Here is a 27,927-nt window from a genome sequence, read left to right as displayed (position 1 = left end):
AATTTACACAGTCTTATAGGTCTTCACAAATCCTACAAGATCATTTTTGAAAAAACTTTTTATCGCCAAAAATGATGGAGCTATGTTTATAAATCAATTTTTTTTTTCGAAATATTCGAATAGTCCGCTTATGGAGCATTTATTAATGCATGTATAATACCACAGAACTGGTTCGTATACTGGAAGATGACTTAAAATCCATTTGTATTTGTACTTCTACATATTTGTAAATTCGTATTTTTGTGTAAATAAATGTTTTTGTAATTTTTTAATTCTACTTTTTCTCTGTATAGATCCATTAAATTATCTACTTATAAAAATTGTAATGTTTTTAAGGGTGGTTTTTAACGGTTGAAATATTATGATATTATATTCTAAAGCATAAAACAATCATTATTTTTAGCCAATCAAAACCAAATTTTACCCATATTAAAGTTTACAATGTTTTTATATAATTTTTGACAATAAGGGGTAGTGTACACCCCTAAAAATAATCGACGCCTTCAAGCATGTTATAGAATATGGAGTACAGGGTAAGAAGATCCTAATCCCAAATTTTTATGTAAATCGAGGCAAGCCGAAATTATTCTTTTAGGATAAGTAATTTTTCATATATAGCTCCAACAAGGGTGGTTTTAAGGGTTGAAATATTATATAAGTATATCTTAAAGCATAAAACAATCATTATGTAACTAATACGAACCAAATGTTGACAATATTAAAGTTTAAAATGTTATTATTTTATAATTTTTTACAATTGGGGGTAGTTTTTACCCTTAAAAACCCAAAAGCGTACAACGGCTCAATATAGAAAATGAAGTAGAGGGTGAAATGAGCCTAATCCCAAATTTTTGTACAAATCGATGCTGGACGAAAAAATTGCGAGGTTTGGCCATTTTTTCAGTTTCATTTCCTCGACTATATGTGAACAAAATAAAAATAATTTTGTATAAAACATTTGTATAATAATGTATTTAAGCGCATAAATATGTTAAATCTTAATAAACTTAATGAACTTAATAAATACGTAGGTGCCTACAGAAATAATTAAAATACATTTAAACTATATATTTTAGCTTCTTTCTACAATCCCGTCTTCCTCACTTTCACTGCCACTGTCGTAGGGTGTAAACACATTAAAATGATATTAATTTCATCTTGGAAATCAGTCATTAAGAATAACAATAAACTGCAATTAGGATCCAAATTTTCCAAATAAGCAATGAGTTATTCAATACAATGTTATCAGTAATAATTTTAAGCTTATTTAATATTCGTTGTTATAATTTAATTTAGGTGAACTGACCATCCACAATTATACGTTATTTATTCTCAACTGTAGGACCTGGTAGGACAATATAAAACTTTACTTAAACTTGACTGACAATCTATTTTATATTTTTCTTGACATTACTTCAGAACTGTCTATACTGTTAATACATAAATTAACAACCATAGAACAAGATTCACTTTTAATGTTGAATATTCTAACATTCTTAACCAAAAAAAGTTATTACGCATATCGATTATAAAATTGCTGATTATTTTTTGAAAACGACTATCACTCACAAAAAAAAAACAATGAAAAATATTGTTTTACTTGACTGTAACGGGTTAGTTTTACTTTAACATTTTTAGGGACCTACATTTTTAGGACCTTGGTAATGTCCGATTGAAAATTCTTTTGAAGAAAATCGGCATCTCCGCGCTAAAAACTACCATAAGGATATTGCCGTATGTTCGTGTACTGTAAAGTCAAGGTGGGACAGACATTAGTAGTATTCCTCTTTTAGGAACAATAATATTTCTGCCACACGGTAGGCGTTGCTCTCGCTTAAAGACGCAGCTTTTAAACATTCGATTAACAAGTTGTATCTATGTATGTATATGTAGAGGAAGTGAAAAATACATATAGTTCATATAGTTCTTTAAAGAAGTCAAAGAATGCTATGGCAGGAGGACAACACTCATAACTGACGCGTTGTCATAAGACTGTCCCCTGCGGTTTTTCAAATCGATATCATGTTCTTACAAGAATGTCATTAGATAATTAAATAATATTGTGACGTGATTTTGTCACCCGACTGTTTTCAGCTCCTTGCCTATTTATTATAATTTAACAAAAAGGGTCTTGTTTACATTAAATTTGATTTATGAATGCATTTAAAAGGGGGACCTTTTTAACAGGTATATTAACCTCGATATTTCTTTCTAGAAAATGCTTATTTGATATTTATGTAAATAACCCTTCGATTGTTATTCTAGAATAAAATGAATTCTTCCGTAATAATATTTCTTATTCTGGAACATTGTAATAATGTATAAATAGGGGTTTTTGGAATTAGTAAGTTCAGTTGTGAATTTGAAAACGTCGCGTCGGTCGGTGTATTTTGATGTGTAACGAGCGCCGTATATTTTTGAATTTGTAATTAGATAAATTAGATTTGGTGTAATATATAAATTAGATATCGTAGTTTGTAAAATAAAAGATATAAATTCATTGTCTTTCATTTGTTTAGTTGTAAGTTATTAAAAATAAATAAAGTCAACCGCGTAAAGTCAGTTTTGTAACATTATGTCAGAAGTGGATAATAAAATTAACATAAATTTTCGCGTTAAATACAGTGTGGAATAGTTTAAATAAATAAACATCAACTCGTAATAAATAAAGTGTGTGACCATGTCTTCTTAGTATAAGCCGAAAGTTTGTGACCTGCGCGTTACGGAGCTCAGAATAGAATTGGAAAATCGCGAGATTCACTCGGCTGGGAAAAAGGCTGATCTAGTCGATCGTCTAAGAACGCACTACAAGAAGAGGGTCATGATCCAGAAACCTACGTGTTTGAGGACAAGCATGCTGCTTTGATTTCGTCAATTTCTAAAGACATTATATCGTTATAGAACAAAGTTTCGACAGACATTATATCGCTAGAGAACAAAGTTTCTGGTGAAATCTCCCAAGTTTCCTCGGATGTTTTGAAAGTTTCGACAGACATTACATCGTTAGAGAACAAAGTTTCTGGTGAAATCGCCCAAGTTTCGGAGGATATAACATCATTAGAACATAAAGTTTCTAGTGAGATTTCGAAAGTTTCGGGTGATATTTCATCCCTTGAAAGCAAGATGACTAATGAGATCTCTGCTAGCATCTCTAAAGTCACTTCTGATTTTGACAAGATATCGTCCCTAAAATCTACTTTTGAAGAAAAGATCAAGGAAATAGAAAAGAAAATGGAGGAAACGGAAAAAGTAGACAAAGGGATGGAACCCACCTTAACAGACATTAAAGATGATGAAACCAAATAAAGTCATCATGGAACAACTATATGAAACAGTTCGAATCGGCGGCCAGAGCGAACGGATGGTCCGAAAAAGAAAAGGCTGTAAACCTCACTATTGCTCTTCGAGGCGACGCATTGGATGTCCTCCAGACCATAGCCGTAGAGGAGACAGATGACTTCGAACAGCTCAAAAAGAGACTGAATATGCGATACGGGCACGAACATTTAGAGCATGTCTATCAGTCGCAGTTTAAAAATCGAAGACAAAAGAAAGATTAAGCTCTTCAAGAATACGAGGTAGATAGATATTGCCGGGTCTAGGACGTTTCATCGCCGCCGTTTCGATGCCGCCAGTTCGATGCCGATGCCGGCCGATTCATCGCCAGTCAATTAATCGCTATCTGATATATTTCCGAATTTTCGACAGTTACAATTATTAGTTATTTTTAGTATTCATTAGGAATTCTAGGAAATGCGAGATATGACAGCGATGAAATGGACTGGCGATGAACCGGCGGCATCGAAACGGCGGGCGATGAACCGGCGGCATCGAAACGTCCCATTCCGGATATTGCCAGGTTAGTACGATATGCATATCCAACAGCTCCCGAAGGCATGGTGGAAAAGTTGGCTGTTCAAACATTCATTGATGGCCTTCATGATCATGAAATGCAAAGAACACTGCGATTAGCTCGTCACAAGACGCTGGTCGATATCTTGTCCGTCGCCCTCGAATACGAATCAGCTACCCGAGCCTCTGGTGGGTACAGTAAAGTTAGGACTGTGAAAGAGGAACAGGATGAGGACAAACTTGACCAGCTTGTTAATATGATGAAAGACATTGCATCCAAAAAAACGAAGACCACAAGCTGCTTGAATTGTGGTGAAATGGGACACGTACGGAGTTGATGTAAATACCCTAGGTACAATAGCAATCAAGAGACTCACCAGCAGGAAAACTAGAACGGGTCGGCCTTAGGGGGCAGCTTCGACCCGCAACTTTTCCAAAGATCCTCTCATACTAATAGCTTCTTTGAAATGTCGTGAAGAAATGGTAAAAAGTAAACATTGTTGGTGGATACCGGAGCAACCAGGACCATTATACGACAGTCAGTTATAAACAGTCGTAAGAAGCTCTTACCAACGAGGTTGCGACTGCGGACTGCCACAGGTGAAAATGACAACATCCACGGAGAAATCCAGATACAATTAGGGATTGGAGCAGAAAAGTTCGTCCATACTGTCATAGTTGCAGACATCGAAGAAGATGTTATATTAGGAATGGATGTAATGAATTTGCATGGATTTCAATTGGATTTTAAGAACAGGGTAATCAAAGTTAGCAACGAGGAGGTATTTCTTCATCCACACGATGACAGCACTGTGCTAGCAGCCATTAAAGAAGATACAGTTGTGCCTGCGAGGAGTGAAACGATCATCGTAGCGCGGCTACAGGGAATTGTAGAAGGAGGAACACCTGTTATGGGTGGAGCCATGGAACCACGACGAGGAGGTTGGCCGAGGAATCATAATTGGAAACGAATTGGTTACTTCTGCTAAAGAAATTCCCGTGAGATTAATTAATGTCAATGACTACCCGGTGACCATCAAGAAGGAGACAAAAGTAGGAACTTGTGTACCCGTGACGTCCATCATCCGTCAGACGACAACATCAGATAATTCCAACGACAAGTTCGACCAAATGGTTGCAGTTGCAGGGTAGTCTCTAAACCAAGTGGAGAAAAGGAAATTAAGGGAATTTCTTCGGCAATACCGTGAGATATTCGTACCGAAAGGAGGAAAGACAGGAAGAACTACCGTTGTCAAACATAAAATTGACACTGGAAACGTTAGGCCAATTCGTCAAACAGCTCGACGACTACCACAGGCGAAGAGAGAGGAAGCTGAAAGGATTGTTCAAGAAATGAAGCAAGACGGGGTGATAGAACCTTCTACGAGCCCATGGGTCTCTCAGGTGGTCTTGGTCAAGAAGAAAGACGGAACTACGAGGTTCTGTGTGGACTACCGTTTGTTGAACAATGTTACCAAGAAAGATAGTTATCCTCTGCCTCGGATCGACGACACGTTGGACACATTGGCTGGAAGTAAATTGTTTTCTACGTTGGACTTGAAGTCTGGATATTGGCAGGTAGAAATGGATCCAGTGAACAAGGAGAAGACGGCCTTCACTACAGGATCTGGGTTATGGGAATTCAACGTTATGCCTTTTGGACTCTGTAATGCTCCTGCGACATTTGAGAGGCTTATAGAAAATGTGTTGGGAGGGTTGTCTTGGAAAACGTGCCTGGTGTATTTAGACAACATAATCGTTTTGGGGGAAACGTTTGAAGACCACCTGAAGAATTTCGAAGACGTTTTTAATCGACTTAACGCTGCTCAGTTGATGTTAAACCCCTATTTCAAAGTAAAGTCAATTATTTAGGTCACATAGTCAGCAAAGAAGGAGTGGCCGTGGATAAAGAAAAAATCGATTCCATTAAGGAATGGTCTGAACCAACTGACAAACATCAAGTGAGAAGTTTTCTTGGACAATATACTTACTATTGGAGGTTCATTAAGAAGTTTTCGGATATCGCTAAGCCATTAACGCGACTTACAGAAGAAGCAAAGGATTATTGCTGGGATGGAGACTGTCAAACAGCCTTTGAAACCTTGAAGAGACATTTAATCACAGCGCCAATTAGGGTATCCACTGCCAGAAGGAGAGTTTATCTTAGATACGGATGCAAGTAATGTGGGAATTGGAGGAGTGCTATCTCAGATTCAAGGTGGACAGGAACGAGTACTTGGATATTTTAGTAAAGTGCTTTCAAAACCTGAACTAAATTATTGCGTCACGAGAAGAGAACTTCCAGCAGTAGTGAAATCAGTGGAACACTTCTATCAATACCTCTATGGAAGGAAGTTTCTAATCCGAACCGACCATGCCGCCTTTACGTGGTTAATGCAGTTCAAGAATCCAGAGGGTCAGAGAGCCAGATGGATTGAACGACTTCAAGAATACGATTTCAAGATCTAACATCGAGCCGGAGTTAGTCACAGGAACGCTGATTCTCTATCTAGAAGACCGTGCCCAGCAGAGTGTTCCCATTGCAACAAAACAGAGTCAAAGGAAGCAGCAGTACTAAGAACAACAGTGTTCAACGACGAGTGGACGCCTAAAAAGATCAAGGAAGAACAAGAGAAAGATCCAGTTTTACAGAAGATTCGAAAATGGAAAGAAGAAAATCGTCGACCATCTTGGCAAGAAATATCAAGTCTAGGCTCAGCAGCTAAGACGTATTGGGCCCAGTGGGAATCATTTATCTTGGAAGACAGCTTGCTTAAACGAGTAATGGAAAATGATGATGGTTCAGCGAGGAGACCACAGTTGGTGATTCCAAAGAGCAGAGTAGCCGAAGTACTTCGTCAGTTACACGACAGTCCATCAGGAGGGCATTTTGGTGTAAATAAAACCATTCAGAGAATTCGGGAACGGTTTTATTGGATGAATAGTTCCGACGATGTGAAGCACTGGTGTAAGAAATGTACTACCTGTGCTACAAGTAACGGACCCTACCGGAAAAGAAAGGCTCCTATGAGACAGTACAATATTTGTTTGGATTTCAGTTTGGATATTGCCGGGTCATTTCCAGAAAGTGAAAATGGATGCAAATACATGGTGGTAATGGATTACTTCACGAAATGGGTTGAGATCTACGCAATTCCAGACCAGAAGGCCGCCACTATTGCAGATGTGTTAATCAAAGACTGCATCAGCCGATTTGGAGTGCCTCTGGAGATCCATAGTGACCAAGGAAGGAACTTTGAGAGCGATCTATTTCAGGGAATTTGTGATAGACTAGGCATGAAGAAGACAAGAACCACGGCCTATCACCCGCAATCGGATGGAATGGTGGAGCGTATGAATAAGACAGTCGGCAAGTATTTGACAAAGATGGTGTCCAATCATCAGCGAGACTGGGACCAGTACTTTACGTTCTTCGCAATGGCCTATAGATCTGCTGTTAATGAATCAACGGGCCAAACACCAGCAAAAGTCCTATTTGGACGTGAGATGCGTCTACCCTGTGATCTAGAGTTTGGATGTCGACCTGGAGAAGATGTGGCTGGTGAGGATTATGTGAATGAATTGCGAAGAAGAATGGACGATATACACGAGTTGGTCCGTTCCCATCTTCACATCGCTAGCGGCCGAATGAAGAAACGATACGATACCCAAGCCGAGAAGGGAAGTTTCAAGGAGAACGTCAAAGTCTGGCTTTATAATCCAAAGCAGCGAACAGGTTGTTCTCCCAAGTTGCAGCAGTTTTGGGAAGGCCCGTACCTTATTGTCAAGAAAATGAATGACGTTGTCTACCGAATAAGCAAGATTCCTAGGGGAAAGCCGATGATAGTTCACCATAACCGGTTGGCGCCGTACGAGGGAGACCACGACGTAGATGAAGAAGTGGAAGTAAAACAAGTTCGAGAAATACCTGACCTCACGTTTGAGGAGTTCATGGGGCCTATGGAGGTACCGGTAAAGCGAGACATGGTGTTACCACTGAAGAAAAGCGAGATCTACTCGCACTTCTCGATGACTATTCACTGGCCCATACCATCCCGGAAAGTATCGGAGACGCACGAGGGTTGGCATCCGCCTTTCGAAGGAAGTTTGGTCGAGTTGCAGAACTTCAATGCCAACTGCCAGCTCCTGGCAAAGCATTGAAACTCCAAGATGCATCACGTTACCTATTCTATCTGGTAACAAAAGACACTGTCCATGACCAAGCTACAAACCAATATGTATGGGATGCATTAATTCAATTAAGAGAGCACGTGTTGGAGTCCGACGTTCAAAAGTTAGCCATGCCAAAGTTAGAATGCCGCCAATTAGACTGGAGAGTTATCCGAAATATGGTAGAAGAAATTTTCCAAGACACCGAGGTCCAGGTGTTAGTCTTTTGCAATCCGCATAGTTACTGGTGCGGAGCGAAGACCGTTCCTTGTCACTTTTATACAACTGGGAGTTGTAAAAGAGCGTCCAGTTGCAGATACCAGCATCCAGTTCGAGTCCCGCCAAGGTTCCAGGAGATATCGTAGATATCGTAGTTTGTAAAATAAAAGATATAAATTCAGTGCCTTTCATTTGTTTAGTTGTAAGTTATTAAAAATAAATAAAGTCAACTAAAATTAAACTTGGTGTCTAAAAACATAAATAATAAAATAGTAAAGTCAACCGCGTAAAGTCAGTTTTGTAACAATCTTTAATCCAGATTTAGCCATACGGCTCACACTCCCTCTAAGGGGAAAATTGACTCATCCCAGATACCTACGGTATCAAAAGGATTGAGCTCTGGTGGGACTCTTTCCGTGTTATCGAGCCCTAGGTGACTTGGTATGCAGGTGTATCTCCCAAAAATTTTCGTACACATCTGGTCGTTGCGAGTAGTACTGCTTTCTGCATGGTCTTATAAAGATGTTCATTAAGACCCAGCTTTTTTATGCTTTCGAGGAGGGTCTTCGGAATGACTCCAGTAGTAGACATAATAATCGGTATCGTCTGGGTACTTTGCATTCTCCATTGTCTCCGTATTTGAATTTCCAGATCTCTGTACTTGGCGATCTTTTCAGTAAATTTAGTACGTAGATTATTGTTGTTAGGAATCGCCACATCAATGAGGGTTGTTTGTCTCGTTAATTTATTGACTAATACGAGATCTGGTCTATTATGCGCCACTGTTTGGTCTGTGAGCACAGTGCGGTCCCAGTATAGCTTGTAGTTGCCATCCTCAAGCATACTCTCAGGGACGTATTGATAATATGGGAGATGGTCGGTTTGGAGAAGTCCCAGCTTGATAGCTATCTCCTGATGAAGGATTTTTCCCACTGCGTCATGCCGTTCCTTTTACTCAGTTGCAGCAAATGCCTGGCAGCCCCCTGTAAGATGTTGGATGGTTCTTGGGCTTGACATCCATATCGGCATCTGTCGTTTTGAACATGAGGGTCTTTGATGATATATTTCAGGTAATTTCTAGTTGGTATAACCTGATCCTGAATGGCCAGTAATGAACCCTCCGTTTCAGGGAACATCTTTCCTGATGTCAACCAGTAGTTCGACGCTATATTGTCGACATAATCTTGGCTGACCTCATTGGGATGTCGCCCGTGCAGAGGTTTACCCATCTAGGCGTGCACTTTTTCGTCCTTAGTTAGGTGGTTTATGCGCAGTTCTGCTTCCCTCAGTTTTATCGGTGTTGTGTCATTTACTGCGCAGATAGCGCGATGTAGAGTAGATGTTTCAGCCTGCATCTGAAAATAAGATCTTAAATTAGCAATTTGTTTGTCTAATTGCTCACCTATATCCATAAGTCCTCTTCCTCCTAAATTCCGTGGTAATGTTCTTTCTACTGCACTTTTTGGATGGTGTTTTTGTGCCTTTGTGAGGTGCGTTCTTACTTTTCGCTGAAGATTTTCTATGTCCGTTTTTGTCCACTTAACAATGCCAAATGAATAGCTAAGCGCGGAGCATGCGTAGGTGTTTAGTGCCTTAAACAAATTCATACTGTTAAGGTGTGAGCGGAGCAGCTGTTTTACCCTTCGTATAAACTCAGTAGTTATCTCTGTTTTCATTTGTTTATGGTCAATTTTCCGCGCTTGCTTTACTCCAAGATATTTATACATATCGTTTTCACCCATGTTCTGGCCATTTTGCATATCGAATCCTCCGGGCTGTACTTTCCCTCTGACTATATTTAAAATACGGCAATTGTCTAGTCCGAAGTGCATACTAATGTCATTAGAAAAAGTTTCTACAGTTTTTAGCATTTCATCGAATTGGTTTCGAGTGGAAGCCATTAATTTCAAATCATCCATATACAATAAATGATTAAGCTTCGCCACCACATTGTTGTTATTTTTGATGCTAAAACCTGCGTCTGTGGAGTTCAATAGCTGAGATAGTGGGTTCATAGCTAGACAGAACCACAGTGGACTCAACGAATCTCCTTGAAACAGGCCCCGGCTGATTGCGATATTTTCAGTTTCGATGTTATTTTCACCAGGTATTTGAAGGTGAATTCTAGTCTTCCACTCCGTCATTATATGCTCTAAAAAGATCACTATATTATCATCGACTTTATATATTCTCAATATATCTATAAGCCATTCATGCGACACTGAATCAAAGGTCTTCTTGTAATCAATGAAGGCAGTAAAAAGATTCCTCTTTTTGGAATATGCCTGGTTAGAAATGACTGAGTCGATGATAAGTTGTTCTTTGCAACCCATGGAACCCTTAGCGCATCCTTTCGGTTGATTCTCTATGATATTGTTCAGAGCACAGTGTTGGTAGATACGCCGGGCTACACAGGATGTGACCAATTTATACAAAGTTGGAAGACAAGTAATTGGGCGGTATTTGGCTGGATCTTGGGTGTTATTTTGATCCTTCGGAATTAAATAAGTGGTTCCCTGAGGTAGGAATGATGGCATATCCTGCGGATTAGAAATAACATGATTAATTAGTGTTGATAAGCATTCATGAACACTCCAAAACTTCTTGAGCCAAAAGTTTTGAACTCCGTCTGGTCCAGGAGATATCCAGTTATAAAGCTCTTTGATGGTATTTGAGACTTCTTCAGTAGTGAAGGGTTCGTAAAGGGTGGTAATGTAGTGTTGGCAGTTCTGTGTCGTATCTTCTATCCATCCAGCATTGTTGTTAAGAGCAGCTGGCATGGAAATTTGATTTCCCCAAAACTCATGAATTTCTTCTTGGCTTGGGTAAGTCTTATCGACACGTTCTACAGTGGAATTGAGTTTTCGATAGAACGCCTTTTTAGAACTTTCAAAAAGAACATTGTCGCTTTTGCGGTTGTTACTAACTTTGTACCTCCTTAGTCGTCCTGAATAAACGGAGAGCTTTTGTTTTAATGTATCCAGACACTGATGGGCTGTGTTGTTTTCTGAATCATATCTTGAGTGTCTTGCGGTAGTCAGCATTATTTCTTCAGCTCTCCTGATGACTTTTCTACTTGTTACACCTCGTGTGTATTCTGTGACTATACTAATATCCCTACGTAGTAATTCGATCTTTCCGAGTAGTCTTTTTTCCCAGGGTGCAATTCTGTTAACAGTTCTTTCGTTATTAGTACCCCGTCGTGTTCTGATCTTAACACCCACTACATTAGCAATTGCTGTTGCTGCACAGTAGATTAGCATATGCAAATATTCTAACGTGTGAGCTTCTACGACATAGTTGGGTAGGACTTCAGTGTTCACAATTTGTAACAGCGCACCTAGTTTCTTACAAGAGTTTATTCGTGGTAGAGGTGGTCTGCTAAGTGGGTTTGTTCCATTAAACTCTTATACGGCACGAGCCATTTCGTTTACTAGACTATCGCGCAACTCGTTGTTTTCCTGCTGTGTATTATCAGGTTGAGTTTCTGGCATGGGGATCCCAGGAATCTGCTCATCGAGGATTTCATTAGGGACTTGATCTAAAACTTGTTCTTGGTTATTAATCTCCCGTTCGACTTCGCTTTTGATCGAATTGCGTCTAGTCTCTGGGATAAGGTTGTTCCTTATGATTACCCGGTATTGATCTGATACTCTTTGCTCCGATACTTGAATATCTGGGTATGACCTGCAAAATTCGGCATACAGCTGTTGTCGGTAGCCGATTGTTTCTTGACCGAGGTTTGTCACGTTGTAATAGAAGCGCAAAATGTTTTCATTAATGGACACAGTCCATTTCATGCGCTGCCTCGGTCGTCCCGCTTGAGTGAGCGCCGGCTGATGATCCAGCGCAGCACCTTCGGTGGAGCTCTTGTTGTTGTTTGGCTCGCTTGTGGTTGTGGTTGTGGTTGGGCTGTAGCTGATTGTATGACAGGGGCCCGCCTCCTCAACACCCTGCCACCGACGTCCCGCATGCTGTCACGTCCAGCGCCGGCTCCAGACGTGCCCTGGCGATCCCCAGGCAGCGATCCTAAACAATCTTTAATTATTAATATATTTTATTATTAATATATTATATCTTCTGCTTTATGACCGTGATTTGGCAAAAATATGAGAAACCTTTCAACAGGAGTGAAACCTTCCATGTAAAGAAATATCACAGTTAATTGATTGACAAAAATTATTATTTTATGTGAATAATGTGCTGATTTTTTTACGTTTGAGGCTTTGTGGGGGCCTTCAGAATGTGGGGGCCCGGGGCAGATGCCCAGCCTGTCCCCCTTAAATCCGACCCTGACAATAATTAGAGAGTTTATTACCAAATTTATATATTTTTTTTCTGCAGAGATAATTGTTTTCTTTACTTGTATATTTTCCAAAATGAGGAGTGGTTTTAATGGATGTAAGATTATAAAAAAATATTTGTATTGTAATGATCAAAAAAGTATCAATGCATGTAAGTTAAGAGATAAATAAATGATAATATGTTCAAACTTATTTTTTATTGTTTTTATTTTATAAAGATAGGGGTTGTTTTAAGGGTTGAAAAATCAAACAAAGAAATAATTATTTATGTACCAAGTCAGTAAAGTGACTCTTTATCGAACGAGTCTGATATTACGAGCAGAGTGAGCGAAGCGACGAGGCGAGTAACAGACGAGTTATAGACTATAACGACAAAGTAAAGAAAAGCCCTTAAAATTGATATTTTCTTCAGAGAACTTCCAAATATCCGCTTTTTAATGTGACGTTTATTTGACACTCGAACTTATTGTTTGGATAACAAATTTTATCAAAAATTGTAAATAAATATTGCATATTAACGTCAAATATGTCATGTGTGTATCATATGTTTACCGTCAAATTGTGGTCGCCAAAAATGTCAGGCGACTACGCTAGGTGTCGCGTCAGTCATGCACGGAGCGAATAAGTATTTTTTTTATTATATTTATTGTTGTTATTATTTACTTTAACGTAAGGTTATTAACTTAATTCTTGTTTTCTATTTCTAATGATTTTATTTACATTGAATATTAATTTGTTTTGTTGTATAATCCACTTCCGCAATAATTATGCGATAATTTGATTTAAAATGAATTCAACAATTTTGTGTAATTGGGCAACAATGTCAACTTAAATCTCTTATGTAGATAATAACGTACAACGGTATCTACAGTGCGTCCATAAAGTAACGCATAAATTCATTATTTCGTAAGCCGGCGACTTTAAGGAAAAATCTCGAAACAGGTCGATTTTTATTTTTAAAATACAATTTTTTGGCATATATATTATACTAGTGACGTCATCCATCTGGACTTGATGACGTAATCGATGATTTTTTTAAATGAGAATAGGGGTCATGTGATAGCTCATTTGAAAGAGTATTCAATTCTCTATTCACTAGTATAAACATTAACATAATTATTTATACAGGGTGTCCAAACAATGCTTTTTTAATTAAATTAATTGAGACAAAAAGAAGAATGTATGTAATTTATTTAATTCAGAATACGTTTTACGGTTGTCAGAAAACAGGAAAACATGTTTAGTTGACAAATAAATATTGCTTTTCGCATAATTCCATGTTAAAGCTGCCACCCACCTGCCTCTTGGAAATTTGAACATTATGTTTAAGCGAAAATCAATGTTTATTTTTTCAAATTAAGCACTTTTATGTTTTCTGAGAGAAGTAAAATGTATTTAGAATTAAACAAATTACATAGGTACATTTATCTTTTTGTGTCAATTAATTTAATTTAAACAAATTTTTTGGACACCCTGTATAAATAATTATTTTAGTGTTTATATTAGTGAATAGAGAATTAAATACCCTTTCATATGAGCTATCACATGACCCCTATTCTCATTTAAAAAAATCATCAATTACGTCATCACGCCCAGATGGATGACTTCACTAGTATGATATATATGCCAAAAAATCGTAATTTAAAAATAAAAATCGACTTGTTTCGGGATTTTTCCTTAAAGTCGCCGGTTTACGAAATAATTAATTTATGCGTTACTTATGGATGCACTGTATATTGTACGGACTGTATTAAATGAATAAAAAATATTAGTCCTGTCGCCAGGGGGGTACAACGGCCTCCTTTATCAGATGGGCTTACCCAAGTTTTTTTTATTTTTTTTGACCCGTAGAACACGAATTTTTTGGGTAACAGTTGATCCGGATGTCGATAAGATTGTTATAAACAAAGAACTTGAGGAATCACATAATCGCAACACAAAGCATTTTTTTGTATTTTTTGAGTCATTCTAAACAAAAAATGTTTGTACAAGTCTTTCGTAGGATGCATAGTTTTCGACATAAACGCGGTGGAACTTCCAAAAAATCGAAAAATTGCAATTTTTGAACCCGAATAACTTTTGATTAAAAAATAAAATATGCTTTTTCTCATGAGGATCTTTCAGTGCGTCACAGTTTTTCGATGTCTTTCTAACGCGTTAAATTGCATTTGACAGAAAAAAACGCACGTCGGTGATTACATTTCGTCGGTGACATTTATAACATTTATTCTAGTTGTCAATAGGTGGCGCTATAATCGAAATAAAAATTATTTTCGAATTATATAATATATCTACGAATATAATCTGTACAATTTATAAGACTATACAAATCAAAGAAAATACCATTTTATAAATACAATAAACAGAATTGATTTCTTTTTATGCCAAATTGCAAATAAAATTTGACAACTGTCAGATTTAACTAAAATGTCATGTCACTAAAATGTATATTATCACGGACTTACCTTTTTTCTATCATTTGTGACGCACTGAAAAATGCTCATGAAAAGAAGCATAGCAATTCTGCTTACCGCATTTGAAAGTTCAAGTCAAATTCTATCGGTTTTGATTATTTTCATTGCTAAAAATTAATTTTATTATTGTTAAACAAAGCTATAAACACATAGTGCTTGAATGATGTTTTCAATGCATTTCTCATTTATAATCGAATGAGTAGGCGAGCATACAGACTATTTCTACGTAGATTACGTACATTAAACGCATGCATTGGGCACGGGAAACACTATGTGGTTATAGCTTTGTTTAACAATAAAAAAATTAATTTTTAGCAATGCAAATAATCAAAACCGATAGAATTTGACGGTGAACTTTCCAATGCAGTAAGCAGAATTGCTATTTTATTTTTTAATCAAAAGTTATTCGGGTTCAAAAACTGCAATTTTTCGATTTTTTAAAAGTTCAACCGCATTTATCTCGAAAACTATGCATCCTACGAAAAAACTTGTAAGAACATTTTTTGCTAAAAATCACCCAAAAAATACAAAAAAATGTTTTGTTTTTCGAAAAATCTCTGTTATGTAATTCCTCAAGTTCTTTGTTTATAACAATCTTATCGACATCCGGATCAACTGTTACCCAAAAAATTCGTGTTCTACGGGTCAAAATACATAAAAAACTTGGGTAAGTCCATCTGAGTTAAGGAGGCTGTTGTATGATGGGGCAAAAAAGCCCCGAAACCGGTATAGACACTTCCTGAACTCTCCGATTGAACTAGAATATAATGCTGCATTTTCAGGTTGCAGCGAAATTAAAAATGTTTATACATTTTTAAATTATATTTCTTTGCAAGTTTCAAGGTGATAAGAATTAAATTTTTTCCCGATTATTGTATATCATGTTCGTTGGGGCAAATATGCATTTTAAAGTGTTTTCTATTAAAAATATATGATATATATGTTTTAATTAAAATATATTATATTTGTTTTAGGGATTTAGCAGCTCGCAACATCCTAGTATTTTCTAAAAACAAAGTTAAGATATCTGATTTCGGCCTAAGTCGAGCTCTTGGTCAAGGCAAGGACTACTATCAAACCAATTTTAATGTAAATTTAAAATTGCCCATAGCATGGTGTGCACCGGAATGCATAAGTTATTTACGTTTTACTACCGCTAGCGATGTTTGGGCATTCGGAGTAACACTTTGGGAGATGTTTTCGTATGGATTCCAACCATGGGCTGCACTTACAGGACAACAAATTTTGGAAGCAATCGACGAACCAAATTTTCAAAGGTACTATACACTACATACACTACCTTAACAATTTAAAAGAGAGATGGAGAGAGAAATATCATAAAATATTTACAGCTCACCGACTGTAACGTGGCCGGTGGTGGTAATTGTTTCTGTTGTTTCTGAGTCAAATATACAAGCATTCTAGTGAACGCACAACTTGAGGGAGGGGCTTATTATCGGCCACCTTAAGATCGGTGAGTTGTACTGATATAATGTTTGACGGTGTAATTCGCAAAGATGAAAAAGCGTAAAAAAGTAGCAGTGTAGTGGGTTTGGATTTTTCGGTAGTGGGATGAATATTGATTCTACCCAGTCTAGCAACGTTCCGGGCTATATCCAATCTGCACCTGGGCTCTTATTAAGTTTATTAACCGCATTTATAATTTCAGTTTTCAGAATTTCTGGTCATTCGCTGTTGTTGTCCAATCTTCTTGATTCTTCAGGTATGCCGTTAAAATATCTTTGATATAGCTTTCTCATTCTTTCAGTTTATCGTGGGTCGACTCTAGTAGTTTGTCGTCCTTGTTCACCATGGTGTGAAAAGTTGTTCTCTTGTTAGTCGGTGTGAACTGTTTTACTTTTTTATGTAACTTAAAAATATCGTGCCTTTGTTGCAGTTTTTGTAATCAACTATTTTACCAAAAAAATGATATAACGTTTCGAAGCCCAAATCGTGTTTCGTTGTCAAAATACAAAATACTACTAAAATAAACAAAAATTTTGTTGCTAAGTAAAAAAATTCGTATAATAATTGATTTAATCTGACTCATTTATATTGGCAATTCAGACGTATATTAGGTATACATTTTAAAGTAGTAGACTTTAAAGTGATATCGCCAATATTTATGAGTTGCGTTCCTGGGACGACTTTACTAAAAGATAGTTCATTCGATTACATGAAATCAATCCCAACTCAAGAATATCCGTCACAAAAAAATCATAGCATGTGATCTGTCTTTAAAAAGACAACCAAATGCAACGATGACAGTAAAATCCTCGCGTTAGAGATTCCATAGTAAATCACGAGGGAAAATCAGGAAAAAACCTCGTGATACTATCCCGACATCGTAAGTATTTGGTCTTACATTTAATTTACTTTCAAAAAACTAATACCAAATTCTGACTTTAATATGTTTAAATTATAAATAGAGAGTCTTATCATACCAGCCAACGAGTAAAGACGTTAAATTCTAATTAATATTCGATTACAGTTTTTGCAAAAGTTAAAAACGCGTTTTGTGAATGTGTTATTTTAGCGATAAACATTGGTAAGGTGACTTTGAATACATATTATAGACGACTTCAAAAATAGGCCAGTATTTACTGGGCCCAAATAATTGATATTTTGGCATACAAAATATCAATTTCTACATCATGGCATCCTCATCTACGTCAACTCAACCTAGTTCTACACCAGACCAACAATCTCTAGAACCTAAAAGCTACTCTTCCGTAACCAGACAAACAACCGCTAATGTTTTTCCATCAAGAAACCAAGAAATTGTGTTCGACGCAATTGACAACACCAATATTGAAGATTACCTTCACAGTTTAAGCCAAATTATTCGACCAATAAATATTATTCAAAGCTATCCAACAACAGAGCAAATGAAAAATTAGTGGACGACTTTATTACCAACCACGGAAAAATCAAAGTTAATCAACAACTCTTACAAGCACGACGACTAATCACACCCAGCCAACGACTAGTACTCCCAGGCGTATGTCCATCTATTCCACACTCAATCTTAGAATCCGAATTGCAAGCACTTGGTGTCAACCTTTTGTCACCCTTATCATTTCTCCGTATTGGGACTTCCAGTCCTGAGTTCCAGCATATATTAAGCTTCAGGCGACAAACCTATATATCCCCTTTAACCAACCATACCTTACCGATTCTTTTATTATCACCCACGAGGAGACATCATATAGAATATGGATATATTTAGACAACCAGACTTGTCATATACAGGGTGATTGATTAGTAGGGTAAAGCTCAATAGCTCCGCTATAGTAATAGATAGCAATAAAAGTTAATAACAAAAATTTTAGCCACCTTTGAGCTTCAAATTACAAAATTAGTTAGAATGTTACAGGGTGTTCGATAACACAATGGCAGACCTAACTTATGTTTTTTTAAATGGAACACCCTATATTTTATTTTATATTCGAAATCCTGTTAACTTCTCCATCACAAAAAGATAAATGTTTGTAATGTTATACAGGGTATTTACAAAGTTATAACCAATTTTGTATGAAAATCGTAACAAGTTCAACTCCCTGTATAAATAAAAATAAGAACAACAGCAATGGTTTATTAATGCCATTTTTTTTTATTTATTGTCAAAATTTTTAAGAATTATTGATATTGCTAATTTTCTTTATATCAAATACGCGAGTCAAAACGCAAGTACATTATTTTCTCAGTAATGTTAAATGGAACACCCTGTATTTTATATTAACGTACACCCTGTATTTTATTATTGAAAAGTAACATTAACGTACTTTAATTTTTATATAACATGCCCTATGCCCAAATTTATTAGTTTTCGAGATATTTTCATTTTTCAGAGCAAATTATTTTAGGTGTTTAAATTTATCTAAATTTTAAGTAAGCCATGACTGAATTGACAATTGAAGATTATCGATTATCAATCCGGTAATCAATGTAACACTGTAGCAAATAAAGAAATAAAAATAATTTATTAGTAATACATTTTACAAACAAAAACACAACCACTACGTGCAACATTTTTGAAACAATTAAAAACTATCTTTTTATGTAAATGCAACAAATAAACAAAGAAAATTAGTAATAAATTTTACAAAAAAAACACACAAACACAAAATACAATATTTTGTGAAGACAATTAAACACTACTTTTGTATGTAAATGTAACAATGTAACAAATAAAGAACGAAACATAATTTATCAGTAATACATTTTGCAAAAATACATGTTTGAAAAAATTAGAAGCTACTTTTAATAAAATATTTTTAATATTTAATTACATAAGGTGTTCAAAATTATCTCCTAACACATTTATGTACGCCTAAAAATGAGCATTGAATGAGCTACTTTACGGAGCATTTGTAAATTAACACATCGAAATACACTTTGTATTCTATTTTTCATCTCATCCCTTGTTGTTGGAGGTATTTTATAAACTTCATTATTAACGTAACCCCAAAAAAATCAGTCCAGTTTATTAAATTCTGGTGATTTGGGTGGCCACGCTACTGGTCCATTGAAAAATGAAAATATCTCGAAAACTAATAAATTTAGACATAGGGAATGTTATCTAAAAATTAAAGTACGGTAATGGTACTTTTCAATAGTGATATAAAATACAGGGTGTTCCATTTAAAATTACTGAGAAAATAATGTACTTGCGTTTTGACTCACCCTGTATTTGATATAAAGAAAATTAGCAATATCGACCATTCTTGAAAATTTTGGCAATACGTTAAAAAATATGGCATTAATAAACCATTGTTGTTTTGCTTATTTTTATTTATACAGGGAGTTGAACTTGTTACGATTTTCATATAAAATTGGTTATAACTTTGTATAAATACCCTGTATAACATAACAAACCTTTATATTTTTGTGATGGAGAAGTTAACAGGATTTCGAAATTAAAATAAAATATAGGGTGTTCCATTTAAAAAAAACATAAGTTTGGTCTGCCACTGTGTTATCGAACACCCTGTAACATTCTAACTAATTTTGTAATGTGAAGCTCAAAGGTGGCTAAAATTTTTGTTATTAACTTTTATTGCTATCTATTATTATAGCGGAGCTATTGAGCTTTACCCTACTAATCAATCATCCTGTATGCAAAAACACCAAGCATTCAGCAAAAGACTGTCCAACAAAGGCATCTGTATCAGGTGACACCACTTCAATTCCTCAAAATACAGAATCAGGTGAGAACTCTATTGAAAATAATTACAATCGGGCGACTAAAGAACTAACGAGTGGCATCCCACAAAATCAAACCGAACTTAACGATCAAGTTGTTCAAAATGAAACACTAAGCGCAGAACTCCAAACTAACCAAATAGAAACAGATCCAATATCACAAAAACGCACAGTTTCTGAGCGTTCTCCAACTCCTTCATCAGAACATGCTTTTGAAGTACCAAAAAACAAAGAGAAAAATACTAAATTAAACCAAGGCAATAAACCAAAAAAGACGTTAGAGGAAATGCTGAAACCTACAGAAGAATTATTTAGAGACCAAAATTCCAGTTAGCCCTTAAACTATGATCAACTAATAGATTTCTTCGAAAATTGTACAGGCTCTTCCGACCCAATAAGCATTGCAAAAATGTATACCAATGAAATTTCTGAAGTCACAGATCTACTGACAAAAATTTTCCCTAAACTAATTGACCGAAAAATTAAAAGTAGATGCACCCGAATAAGAAATAAAATTTTACGACAGATTGATCCAGACTTCCACACCGAACCAGAAAGCGACACCCCTACGGACACATATTAAAATATCAATATCATTCACTAGTTTAATTCAGTGGAATCTGAATGGGTATTACACCCATTTAGAAATGTTGCAAATACTAATCTCAAAATACAGACCAATGATTTTATGTTTACAAGAAACTAATTTTAAAAACGACACTGCACATTAACTAAAAAACTATAATTGTTTCTTTAAAAATCGACAACATGCTAAAATAGCCAGTGGAGGAGTAGCCATATACATAAAGGACGACATTAATAGCACAGCAATACCACTAGAAACAAACATTGAGGCATTTGCAGTCAGAATCAAAGATGTAACTAGTTTTTCCGTATGTAACATATACATCCCCCCAATCAAGAACTTAACCATAATGAAATATCGGATCTTTTAGAACAAATACTTACTCCACGATTAATTGTCGGGGACTTCAACGCACATTATCCTTTATGGGGTGCAAAAAAAATAACACATCTTGGTAGAAAAATAGAAGTGCTTCTGGAAAAACTCAACCTAAATTTACTTAATGATGGACAAGATACCCGTTTCGACATAAGAACGGGCGAGGGTTCTGCTATCGACCTATCTATATGTGAACCATCAATAACGCATATGCTTTCATGGGATGTATTACCAGAGCCATACGACAGCGACCATTATCCTATTTTAATCCATAACGAAGATGCATCTACAGCTATACCAGAAGCAAAATGGAACTTAAAAAATGCGGATTGGACGAATTTCAAAATCATATCGAACGCAACTTGCATGCCATAAATGAAAATAGTAATGTGAACGAAGAGGTAGATTTCATTACAAAACTAATAATAGATTCAGCAGATGAAAAATTAACTTCAACAGTTCCTTGGTGGAATCATGAATGTCGACAAGTAATACAACAATCCAAAAAAGCGTTTAATAAATTCAAACAACAGAAAAATGAACAAAACTCTTTAGAATTTAAACGATTAAGAGCTATAGCCAGATTTACTATCAAAAAAGCTAAGCGCGAATCTTGGAAAGCATACGTTTCAACAGTTGACAGTTCTACTCCAATGACAACTGTATGGAAAAAAGTAAAAAGAATATCTGGTACAAAATCACACAAGTCAATAAATCTGTTAGAGCAAAATAATATAATATATAAATCCCAAAACGAAATATCAAATATACTGGCATTAGTTTATAAAAAAAATTCAAGCGACGCAAACTATTCACCAAAGGACATCGCACACATCTTATGGAAAATATAATGTCACTCAAATTCAATAAAATTTATACGAATAGATTCGTTTTAAATTAACGGTCAAATCTTATCATTGCGCCAACTCCATATTTTCAATAATAAGAGCAGAAATTGATATAAATAAATCTGAAATCAAATGGATATGTACATAAGTTAGAGAGAGAAAAAATATTTTATAATACCCAAATTGTCGGTACTCCATAAATTAGCGGATTAGTTTTACTAATCCGCTTAGGCCCAGCGGGGTTTAAGCTCTTTTGAATAGCACCCAGAGCAATAGTGATTGTAACTGACACTTTTACTGACTAAAAAATTTGATTTCGATAAACTTTAATTGCAAGTTGCGCCGTAATGAATCATAATTAAGAGTTGGCGCAATGATAAGATTTGACCGTTAATTTAAAACGAATCTATTCGTATAAATTTTATTGAATTTGAGTGACATTATATTTTCCATAAGATGTGTGCGATGTCCTTTCTTAAGGAACAAAAGAAATGAAGAAAGATATACCATAGATTATGAAGATCAAAATAATAGTGAAATAAACTTTCCAATATCGATGGATGAATTAGAAGCGGTAATAAAAAAACTGTAAGAACTCGTGCCCTGGACCAGATAATATACCCACTATTTTTCTAAAAAAACCTCACTTACCCATCTAAAGAACACTTACTCAGCATTTTCAACTTAATCTTCTCGAAAAGTTTATTTCCAAAATCGTGGAGAAATTCAATAATAATTCCTATTCCTAAGCAAAGAAAATCAAAATCAGATCCCGAAACATATAGACCAGTATCTCTTACTTGTAGTATGGGCAAAATGCTGTATCTGGAATCAAAAAAATTAATTATACCAGAACAGAATGGCTTCAGAAAACATCGTTCTACTGTAGACAATCTTATTGACGTAGAATCGGAAATACATGAGGCTTTTGCAATTAAACAACATTGTATCGGAATATTTTTCGACATTCGTAAAGCCTACGATACAGTGTGGAAATTCTCAATATTAAAAACTCTTAGCGAATGGAAAATTAGAGGTAATATATTCAAATATAATCATAATAATAATAATAACTCCCTGTAGGAGTTTTTTGTCAGTTCTTCTATCAGGCGCGGCCCCCTGCGAATGGGGGATGCTTTCTGGGTATTCGTAGCGCCAATGCCCAGAGAGTAGCAGGGATACTTGCCGTGGAACAAAAACTGACACCTGGCAGTAGGTATAAAATGCACACCCATTAATATGGAGAATTATGGTTTATGTTTAGGATCGCTTCCTGGGGATCGCCAGGGCACGTCTGGAGCCGGCGCTGGACGTGACAGCATGCGGGACGTCGGTGGCAGGGTGTTGAGGAGGCGGGCCCCTGTCATACAATCAGCTACAGCCCAACCACAACCACAACCGAGCCAAACAACAACAAGAGCTCTACCCGCCGAAGGTGCTGCGCTGGATCATCGGCCAGCGCTCACTCAAGCGGGACGACCGAGGCAGCGCATGAAATGGACTGTGTCCATTAATGAAAATGTTTTGCGCTTCTATTACAAGGTGACAAACCTCGGTCAAAAAACAATCGGCTACCGACAACAGCTGTATGCCGAGTTTTGCATGACGTACCCAGATATTCAAGTATCGGAGCAGAGTATCAGATCAATACCGGGTAATCATAAGGAACAACCTTATCCCAGAGACTAGACGCAATTCGATCAAAAACGAAGTCGAACGGGAGATTAATAACCAAGAACAAGTTTTAGATCAAGTCCCTAATGAAATCCTCGATGAGCAAACTCCTGAGATTCCCATGCCAGAAACTCAACCTAATAATACACAGCAGGAAAACAACGAGTTGCGCGATAGTCTAGCAAACGAAATGGCTCGTGTCGTACAAGACTTTAATGGAACAAACCCACTTAGCAGACCACCGCTACCACGAATAAACTCCTGTAAGAAACTAGGTGCGCTGTTACAAATTGTGAACACTGAAGTCCTACCCAACTATGTGCTAGAAGCTCACACGTTGGAATATTTGCATATGCTAATCTACTGTGCAGCAACAGCAATTGCTAATGTAATGGGCGTTAAGATCAGAACACGACGGGTTACTAATAACGAAAGAACTGGTAACAGAATTGCACCCTGGGAAAAAAGACTGCTCGGAAAGATCGAATTATTACGTAGGGATATTGGTATAGTCACAGAATACATACGAGGTGTAACAAGGAGAAAAGTCATCAGAAGAGCTAAAGATATAATGCTGACTACCGTAAGACACTCGAAGATATGATCCAGAAAACAACACAGCCCATCAGTGTCTGGACACATTAAAACAAAAGCTCTCCGTTTATTCAGGACGACTAAGGAGGTACAAAGTTAGTAACAACCGCAAAAGCCTCAATGCTCTTTTTGAAAGTTCTGAAAAGGCGTTCTATCGAAAACTCAATTCCACTGTAAAACGTGTCGATAAGACTTACCCAAGCCAAGAAGAAATTCATGAGTTTTGGGGAAATCAACTTTCCACGCCAGCTGCTCTTCACAACAATGCTGGATGGATAGAAGAAACGACACAGAACTGCCAACACTACATTACCACCCTTTACGAACCCTTCACTACTGAAGAAGTCTCAAATACCATCAAAGAGCTTCACAACTGGAAATCTCCTGGACCAGACGGAGTTCAAAACTTTTGGCTCAAGAAGTTTTGGAGTGTTCATGAATGCTTATCAACACTAATTAATCATGTTATTTCTAATCCGCAGGATATACCATCATTCCTAACTCAGGGAACCACTTATTTAATTCCGAAGGATCAAAATAACACCCAAGATCCAGCCAAATACCGCCCAATTACTTGTCTTCCACTTTGTATAAATTGGTCACATCCTGTGTAGCCCGGCGTATCTACCAACACTGTGCTCTGAACAATATCATAGAGCCTCAACAGAAAGGATGCGCTAAGGGTTCCATGGGTTGCAAAGAACAACTCATCATCGACTCAGTCATTTCTAACCAGGCATATTCCAAAAAGAGGAATCTTTTTACTGCCTTCATTGATTACAAGAAGGCCTTTGATTCAGTGCCGCATGAATGGCTTATAGATATATTGAGAATATATAAAGTCGATGATAATACCTTTTTAGAGCATATAATTACGGAGTGGAAAACTAGAATTCACCTTCAAATACCTGGTGAAAATAACATCGAAACTGAAAATATCGCAATCAGCCGGGGCCTGTTTCAAGGAGATTCGTTGAGTCCACTGTGGTTCTGTCTAGCTATGAACCCATTATCTCAGCTATTGAACTCCACAGACGCAGGTTTTAGCATCAAAAATAACAACAATGTGGTGGCGAAGCTTAATCATTTATTGTATATCGATGATTTGAAATTAATGGCTTCCACTCGAAACCAACTCGATGAGATGCTAAAAACTGTAGAAACTTTTTCTAATGATATTAGCATGCACTTCGGACTAGACAAGTGCCGTATTTTAAATATAGTCAGAGGAAAAGTACAGCCCGGAGGATTCGATATGCAAAATGGCCAGAATATCGAGGCCATGGGTGAAAACGATATGTATAAATATCTTGGAGTAAAGCAAGCGCGGAGAATTGACCATAAACAAATGAAAACAGGGATAACTACTGAGTTTGTACGAAGGGTAAAACAGCTGCTTCGCTCACACCTTAACAGTATGAATTTGTTTAAGGCACTAAACACCTACGCATGTTCCGCGCTTAGCTATTCATTTGGCATTGTTAAGTGGACAAAAACGGACATAGAAAATCTTCAGCGAAAAGTAAGAACGCACCTCACAAAGGCACAAAAACACCATCCAAAAAGTGCAGTAGAAAGAACGACATTACCACGGAATTTAGGAGGAAGAGGACTTATGGATATAGGTGAGCAATTAGACAAACAAATTGCTAATTTAAGATCTTATTCTCAGATGCAGGCTGAAACATCTACTCTACATCGCGCTATCTGCGCAGTAGATGACACAACACCGATCAAACTGAGGGAACCAGAAATGCGCATAAACCACCTTACTAAGGACGAAAAAGTGCGCGCCTGGATGGGTAAACCTCTGCACGGGCGACATCCCAATGAGGTCAGCCAAGATTATGTCGACAATATAGCGTCGAACTACTGGTTGACATCAGGAAAGATGTTCCCTGAAACGGAGGGTTCATTACTGGCCATTCAGGATCAGGTTATACCAACCAGAAATTACCTGAAATATATCATCAAAGACCCTCATGTTCAAAACGACAGATGCCGATATGGATGTCAAGCCCAAGAAACCATCCAACATCTTACAGGGGGCTGCCAGGCATTTGCTGCAACTGAGTACAAGGAACGGCATGACGCAGTGGGAAAAATCCTTCATCAGGAGATAGCTATCAAGCTGGGACTTCTCCAAACCGACCATCTCCCATATTATCAATACGTCCCTGAGAGTATGCTTGAGGATGGCAACTACAAGCTATACTGGGACCGCACTGTGCTCACAGACCAAACATTGGCGCATAATAGACCAGATCTCGTATTAGTCAATAAATTAACGAGACAAACAACCCTCATTGATGTGGCGATTCATAACAACAAAAATGATACGTACTAAATTTACTGAAAAGATCGCCAAGTACAGATATCTGAAAATTCAAATACGGAGACAATGGAGAATGCAAAGTACCCAGACGATACCCATTATTATGTCTACTACTGGAGTCATTCCGAAGACCCTCCTCGAAAGCATAAAAAAGCTGGGTCTTAATGAACATCTTTATAAGACCATGCAGAAAGCAGTACTACTCGCAACGGCCAGATGTGTACGAAAATTTCTGGGAGATACACCTGCATACCAAGTCACCTAGGGCTCGAAAACACGGAAAGAGTCCCACCAGAGCTCAATCCTTTTGATACTGTAGGTATCTGGGATGAGTAAATTTTCCCCTTAGAGGGAGTGTGAGCCGTATGGCTAAATCTGGATCAATTTTTCCCTTAGAGGGAGTGTGAGCCGTATGGCTAAATCTGGATAATAATAATCCTGTGGGAGTTTTATGTCAGTTCTTCTATCAGGCGCGGCCACCTGCGAATGGGGGATGCTTTCTGGGTATTCGTAGCGCCAATACCCAGAGAGTAGCAGGCATACTTGCCGTGGAACAAAAACTGACACCTGGCAGTAGGCATAAAATGCACACCCATGAGAATGGAGACTAATAGTTTATGTTTAGGGCCGCTGCCTGGGGATCGCCAGGGTACGTCTGGAGCCGACGCTGGACGTGACAGCATGCGGGACGTCGGTGGCAGGGTGTTGAGGAGGCGGGCCCCTGTCACACAAACAGCTACAGCCCAACAACAAGAACAACAACCACAAGCGAGCCAAACAACAGTAAGAGCTCCACTCGCTGAAGGTGCTGCGCCGGAACATCAGCCGGCGCTCACTCAAGCGGGACGACCGATGCAGCGCATGAAATGGACTGTGTCCATTAACGAAAGCATTTTGCGCTTCTATTATAAGGTAACAAACCTCGGTCAAGAAACGATCGGCTACAGACAACAGCTGTATGCCGAATTTTGCAGGGAGTACCCAGATATTCAAGTATCGGAGCAAAGAGTATCAGATCAACACCGGGTAATCATAAGAAACAACCTTATCCCAGAGACTAGACGCAATACGATCAAAAGCGAAGTCGAACGGGAGATTAGTAACCAAGAGCTAGTTTTAGATCAAGTCCCTAATAAAATCCTTGATGAGCAGATTCCCGAGATTCCCATACCAGAAACTCAACCTCACAATACACAGCAGGAAAACAACGAGTTGCGCGATAGTCTAGAAAACGAAATGGCTCGTGCCGTACAAGAGTTTAATGGAACAAATCCACTTAGGAGACCAC

The 27,927-nt window shown here is 37.3% G+C and overlaps 1 protein-coding gene across 5 annotated transcripts in view; it reads left to right on the top strand.

Annotated features, from left to right (window-relative positions):
- LOC126888763 (activated Cdc42 kinase-like) overlaps positions 1-27,927 on the top strand; it is a 1,045,651-nt gene that overhangs the window by 291,597 nt on the left and 726,127 nt on the right. For all 5 annotated transcript variants that reach the window (XM_050657144.1, XM_050657145.1, XM_050657142.1 and 2 more), the window contains exon 5: positions 15,994-16,296. In XM_050657144.1, coding sequence (XP_050513101.1) covers positions 15,994-16,296 — 303 coding nt within the window. The remainder of the gene's footprint in view (positions 1-15,993; positions 16,297-27,927) is intronic.

The sequence above is a fragment of the Diabrotica virgifera genome, chromosome 7 (genome assembly GCF_917563875.1).
Source record: "Diabrotica virgifera virgifera chromosome 7, PGI_DIABVI_V3a".
Classification (NCBI taxonomy): Eukaryota; Metazoa; Arthropoda; class Insecta; order Coleoptera; family Chrysomelidae; genus Diabrotica; species Diabrotica virgifera.
This window is presented reverse-complemented; position numbering and strand designations above follow the sequence as displayed.